This window comes from Tupaia chinensis, unplaced genomic scaffold (genome assembly GCF_000334495.1).
Source record: "Tupaia chinensis unplaced genomic scaffold, TupChi_1.0 Scaffold000074_1, whole genome shotgun sequence".
Taxonomy (NCBI): Eukaryota; Metazoa; Chordata; class Mammalia; order Scandentia; family Tupaiidae; genus Tupaia; species Tupaia belangeri.
In genome coordinates this window covers 1,311,638-1,318,677 of record NW_006159534.1, presented here as the reverse complement: position 1 = coordinate 1,318,677, position 7,040 = coordinate 1,311,638, and the positions used below count along the sequence as shown (strand labels likewise).

At 40.5% G+C, this 7,040-nt stretch overlaps 1 protein-coding gene across 1 annotated transcript in view; it reads right to left on the bottom strand.

The window, feature by feature from the left end:
• The window catches only part of AXDND1 (axonemal dynein light chain domain containing 1), a 132,705-nt gene that overhangs the window by 1,190 nt on the left and 124,475 nt on the right, over positions 1-7,040 (bottom strand). Inside the window, exon 23 of the mRNA XM_006142312.1 lies at positions 1,080-1,162. Within this exon, the coding sequence (XP_006142374.1) occupies positions 1,080-1,162 (83 nt within the window). The remainder of the gene's footprint in view (positions 1-1,079; positions 1,163-7,040) is intronic.

Genomic DNA, 7,040 nt, shown 5'->3' with positions numbered 1-7,040 from the left:
AAAAAAAAAAAAAACACCAGGCATTTGTGTGTACATGCCCAAAAATCCCAAGAAGAGAATGGTGGACAAGGGATTTTGGTGTGGCCATCCTCACTGAAGGATGATTTCTTACTTTCCCTGTTTCTGTGTCTCTTTTTCTGGCAAACACACATGCCCTATGGCAAAAATCTTTAAAAAATAAATAAATAAGTGGTTATCATTTCTTAATGAAATCTGACTTTTGTGTATTTTGAATTCTGCATCAATAGCAAAGGAACCTCCTTTCAGGAATCGATTTTGGCTTCTCTTAATTGATGTGATACAACAAACTAATCTAACAGTGTTCCTTCTTTCCTAGCACTTCTAAAACTAGATTTTATCATCAAGAAAACCAGTTTGAAATGTGCTTCCTTATTACTAGAGCATATGTTATATGTCTGTTTAGCTAAACTCTTATTGTCCTCAACCACCTTAACTACATTGCCCTGCCTACTGTTTGGATTATGTAACATTCTTTCTCAAGCACAATAGTTTCTACCAGTTCCATTTATTTCCCTAAGTCATCTTTTAAAAACACACCAAATTGGCTCATTCCTAACATCTCACTACACATATACAAAACTTTGACTTTTGTGTATTTTGAATTCATTATCAATAGCCATCAAACCTCTTTTCAGGAACTGATCTTGGCTTCTCTTAAATGATAGGAAGCAACGAACTAATCTAATAGCGTCCCTCTATTCCCACCATGGGTAAGAGTGGATGTTCCGACTACAGCTGTGTAGTTCACTGCCTCTAGTAGAAGACTGGAGAAAACTCTCAGATTAATTAGGATAAAGGAAGGAAAGCCAGGGTTAGCAGGTGGTTAAGGCACTGGACTCCCACATGGCTAACCACAGTTTGAGTCCTGGGTCTGGCAGCTTGCTTTCTCACTTTCCCTCTCTCTCTCTCTCTCTGGTCAAATTAAAAAATAAATAAGTAAAATTAAATAAATAATTATTTTCTAAAAAGAAAGAAAGCAAGCCAAAAAAATGCAGTTTTCTCAGCCAAACCTGACCAGACATCTTTATTCCCTTCCCATCGTGGTGCCTCTTACTTACATTAACTTCTGCTGCATATGTTCAATTACAGCCATAGCTTCGGCATACTTTTGGGCCAATGTACCTTGTTTAGCAGATTCTCTCTGACAAAGGAAATACGCAACATGAATAAACCGGGAGTACTAACAATTATGATTCAGGATATTCTGGGTCAAGTCGTCCAGAATATTATTTTTCTACTACCCACATTTATCTAGTAGATGATTAAGCACACCTTTAATACCAAAAAAGAACAGATATTGCAATCAATTGCAATGGACCCTCCTTGCTTGTGCCTGTCTATCTGCTATAGCTTCAAGATAGTCTACATATGACTCCAGTTTTGCCTTTGGTCTTTTTGACCGTATCTTTCTGGGATTTCACTCAACTAGTTAGTTTTGGATAGAACTAACTTCTCTGGCTTGCAGTGCTTCTGGGAAGATTTGAATCCAGGACCAGCTCCTTGAGATCCAATCTCAGCACTGAACTCCTAGCCTGACTTAGCACTCCTATCAGCTTTGAACACATTTTATGTAGCCACCAATTTCAATGAAGCTATGAAAACACAGATCTCTAAGGCTTCCTTCTGCTTAAAAGACAAAGATGAGGGCAGAATCTTGGATTGAAAATACTGCTCATCCCTCAGATCTGGCCTCTGCCCTCCCTTCTAAAGAAGTTCATAGGTAGTCCAGCAAAATCCCATATCTGCCTCATATACTTAACTCTTTATGGACAGTCAGGATTCATGTTTTAAAAATGAGCCTAAAGGGAACCAGCAGTTAGCGTAATGGCTATGTCGCTGGACTCCCACGTAGTCGACTGCAGTTCGCATCCTGGACCCGGTGGCTTAAAACTCACACCAGGCGCGTGTGTGTGCATGCCCAAGATCCCGAGAGGAGAATGGAGAAGGGACTGCGGTGTGACCATCCCCCCTGTGGGGTGATTTCTCGCTTTCTATCTCTATGTCTCTGTCTGTCTGGTGAGCGCACGCGTCCTATAGTGAAAAAGGCTCCGGCGCCTAAAGTGAAAAAACCCCCCCAAAAAAAAAAAAAAAAAATGAGCCTGAAGAGATTTTCTTTTCTCCACTGGATTATCTGGTGCCCTTTGTAAAAAATCAGTTAGCTATAGGTTTTGGAGCTTATTTCTGGGGTTCTATCCTGTTCCATTGGTCTACATGCCTGTTTTGATGCCAGTACCATGCTCTTTTGATTATCACAGCTTTGTATTGTATGACGGGCTCAGGGAATGAGATACCCCCTACTCCACTCTACTCGCATAGTATTGCTTTGGCAATACAGGGTCTTTTATGATTCCAGACAAATTCTATGATTATTTTTTTCTAAAAATGAGAAAAATATTCTGGTAATTTGATTGGGATTACATTAAATATGTAGATAAATTTGGATAAAAATGACATTTTGATTATATTAATTCTTCTAATCCAGGAACATGGAATGTCTCTCCACTATTTTGTGTCACTTTCCATTGTTTTGTTTGGTTTTCATGGTTTTGCTTGTAGAGCACAGGCAATAATCCCCAAAATAGACAACTGAGATTATATCATGTTAAAAAGTTTCTGTATAGCAAAAGAAACAATCATTGGAGTGAATAGACAACCCACTGAATGGAAGAAACTATTTGCAAAATAGGCCACAGTTTAGGGACTGATAACCAGAATATATGAGGAACTCAAGCAGCTTCCCATACGTTCCCCCCCTCCCAAAAAAAAAAAAGGAAAAAAAAATCAACCCAATTATAAGATGGGGAAATATAAGAAAAAAACAACTCTCTAGGGACCAGCAGTTAGCATTATGGCTATGTCGCTGGACTCCCATGTAGTCGACCATGGTTCAAGTCCTGGACCCAGTGGCTTAATCTCACGCCGGGCACGTGTGCGTGCGTGCCCAAGATCCCGAGAGGAGAATGGAGGAGAAGGGATTTGGCATGGTCATCCGCCCTGGGGGGTGATTTCTCACTTTCTACCACTCTGTCTGGCGAGCACACACACCCTATAGCAAAAAAGGTCTCAAAAAAAAAGAAAAAGAAAGAAAAGAAAAAAACAACTCCCTAAAGAAGACATACAACAGTCAAAAAGATTATGAAAAAATGCTCAACCTCCCTTATCATAATGGAGATTCAAATCAAAACCATATAACTCCAACCAGAATGGCTAAGATTAAAAAAATAAACAATGGTAAGTGCTGGCCAAGGTTGTGGTGAAAAAGGAATTCTCCTATACTGTCGGTGGGAATGTAAATTAGTAAAGAGACTGTGGAAAACAATATGGAGGTTCCTCAAAGACCTACAAATAGAGCTACCATATGATTCAGAAATTCCACTCCTAAGTATCTACCCAAAGGATAGGGATATGCTCAGTTGGAAATACACATGCATATCCATGTTTATTGAGACATGTTCCACATCTCACAATCGTAAGACATGGAACCAACCCAAATGTGCACAGATGAATGGACTGAAAAAGTATGGCACATATACACTACAGAATACTACTCAGCCCTAAAAAACAATGAGATGCTGACATTTGATAGAAAGTGGGTGAAGGTGGGACCAACGGATGGCGTAATGGTTATGTTGTTGAATTCCCATGTAGTCAACTACTGTTTGAGTTGCAGACCTGGTGGTTTAAAACTCATGATCAGCAGATGAGCATGTGTGTCCAAAATCCCAAGAGAAGAAGGGATTGAGGCATGGCCATTCCCCCTGGAGGGTGATTGCTCACTTTCTGTCTTTCTGTCTCTCTGCTGACCACATGTGCCCTATAGCAAAAATCTCTTAAAAAAGAAAAAAAAAAAGTGGATGAACATGGAGATTTACTGCTAAGCAAAGCAAGCTAGACTATGAAAGAGAGGCATTATATGTCCCCACTCAATATATACTGAATGTCTGCACTCTGGCAGAAACTGGAAGATTGGAAGGTATGGAGAGCAACTGCAGATACTAGAGACAGTGTGGGAGGATGGAGGAAAATGGGGGGCGGGTTAGAGGAATACAATCAAGGTGAAAAAGAAGGAAGCAAGATATCTAAGGGACACAAAGATGGAAAATAATCTGTTGACAATAATTTGTGTGTTAATATCTTTGACTGGACTAATATACAGTGTATACATGATGGAAAAATTCATTTGGTACGCTGCAATGATATACAGTGATCGAATGTAAAAAACAAGAATAAGGAAAGAATGAGCCTGAAAAACACTGCTTCTAATGTCATGCTTGTTGGGGTAGCTGAGCTGTAGATAATCCTATTCACACAGCCAAAACTTGTACTTAGGGCCCACTACAGTTCTGCGTGTTTTGGGTACAGACTCTGGGAGAGCTTGCTGACTTTAGTCATCCTATGTCTCTACTATTCAGTTGAAATGCTACAGAATTCAGGCTGCTTGCCCTACAGGGACAATGTTGGAAGGATTTTAACTCAGAGAGAGCCATAGCCTTGCTATTCATCAAGTTCTTATAACTGATGAAATTGAGCCACAATTGAAGGCAGAGTAGTCTGATCCCATGAAGGGCAGAGGCAAAGCCAGTGCTGCCTAATGGGAGTGTGTTGTTCACCAGTGAATCAGGCACAGTGCCAAGTGGGGTAGCAGTACTTACACAAGGTAGGACAGGCAGGTCAAACACGGAAATCTGCTTTAAGTATAATCCCCAGGAATTCCCACAAAACCCCTCTCCTAGCTAACTGAGGAGAGTTTTGAATAATGGATTGTCCAAATGCCTATTTTGGTACACATTAGGGAATCAGGTAATACTATGAATGAGGCCCTGGCCTATTGAAATAAGCCATTAGCTCACCCTATCTAGCGGTAACTTATCACCACTCCTGTTGGATATTACTCAATATCTCAGACCCTAGGAAACCCTTACTGTAGTAATTTGTAGGAGGGAACTCTATGCTTGGGTCCATAGTTTCTCAATGTTCTGGAGCTACTTCTTACTAGAAATCTAGGGCCCAACTAACTCTAGAAGCACTCCTGTTCCACAACTCAGCTCCAAGGGACATGGCAAGTTAACTACAAATCACAAGATTTCTGCTTCCCTGTCCTGTCCTTCCTTTTTTCATTTCTTCTTCAATGTCAGTCAAACATACTGCCTATGGGAGTTATGTTTTTAGATACAGGAGAGAAAGAGTGCAGCTGCCCAAAAGGTCTGTTGCCTTGGATCTGCATTCCTGCTAAATGGTCAGGTTGAGTGTCTGTGAAAAGGGTAAAGGGAAAAAAATGAAAACAAACAAAAAAAAGTTGTTTTGAAACAAAAATGAAAATTTTGAAATCTTCCACTGCCCACAGGGAGCCTGGGTATTTTTGTGAATGGAAAGAACAGAGCTCAGGCCCTGTCTGCTCCATAGAGCCTGTAGTACATCTAACACAAGATGCACTTTCCCTAGCTGTACCCTTGGTCCAAATCTCTTTCCTCATAAGCCAGTTCAAGGAAACTTCATTTTCCTTCCTTTCTTCCTTCCTTCCTTCCTTTTCTTCAAGAGAGATATTTTGCTATAGGATGCATGAGCTTGCTGGAGAGACAGAGAAACAGAAAATGAGAAATCACCACCCCCCAGGGGGAATGGCCATGCCACACTCCCTTCTTGTCCACTCTCCTAGGATTTTGGGAATGTCCGCACATGTGCCTGGCTTGAGTTTTAAGCTGCCGGGTCCAAGGCTCAAACCACAGTCAACCACATGGGAGTCCAGTGACATAACCATTATGCCATTTGCTAGTCCCAGAAACTTCATTTTCTAGGTATCAACATCCCCAAATTGTCCCCAGCAGCCAGCACAATAAGGCTTTTTCTGTTCGGGCACTTGGTGAATCCTTTCTACCTGTACAGTGCCTGGCCACCACTTCATAGGAAGCATGTGATTCTTCTTGATCTCTAGGAGCTTGCAACTAACTGTACATTTAGAAGGCATTTGCTTCATTCTCCAGAACTTCCGGTCAATGAGAACCTAGATAATTTGGTTTTCCATCTCTAGTCGCAGCAGTAACTCTTCAAAAGCCTAGAGCTGAATTTTCTGGACCACATCCTCCTCAGCAAGGCTACCCACATGACATCACACAGTACCACACAGTATCCCACAGAATGGGGGCATTTGGGAGTAGCAAAGCCCACATCATCGCAGACATGCCAGGTAAATGATATGAGACCCATCCACAGACTCCTAAAGTCACAACATTCTGCAGAGTGAGATACTAATCTGGAGTCGAATCAAGTCTATCATGAATGTGGAATAAAATTTCTGTGGAGAAATTTGAAATCTGTATTCCTGATGAGCTTCTAAAGCGTGTTTCTAACTTTTCAATTTCGTAGCAACAGTTGTTGTTTGAAATATGTGCTTATCACAGCACTCAATAAAGTCTGACAAATAAGTATGTTTAAAAATTGGTCAAATATTGAATGACAGCTTGTTAAACCAAGGTAAAGGACGAAATGCTGATATTAAAATGAGGTTTAAAGGTGAGAATGAGAAGTTTTTGTAAAGTTAAGGTGGAAAAAAAGAGAACCCTCCAGGGATGATGCTGGTAGAAAAAAAAAATTATGTAAAATCAATTACTTAGGAGCCTGTGGTCTTCCGGGAGAAAGTAAAAGTTATACTAAATCCATATCATTTTGACATCATGCTAAATAGTTTTCATTTCCTAGTTGGGTTTCAGATACATACCCAAGAAGACAACTCATCTGTTCTAAACAGAGGTTTGGAATGAATATTTTCATCTTCTCCAATGAATCGAATCAGTTTTTCCTCCTCTGTAGATGTTGATGGTTTCTGGAGGACAGAAACAAGGATCTGTTAGTGAACTAGCGTGTGACACAGTGCTACATCAAGTTACCTGGAACCATGTTAGACACTTTAGTTTTCCACTTGTTTTCATCATTCAACAAGCATTTCTGAACTGCTACACAACAAACATTGAGAAATTGGTGGGGATGGGAGTGGTAGGCACAAAGAAAGGTAACTACGGGAA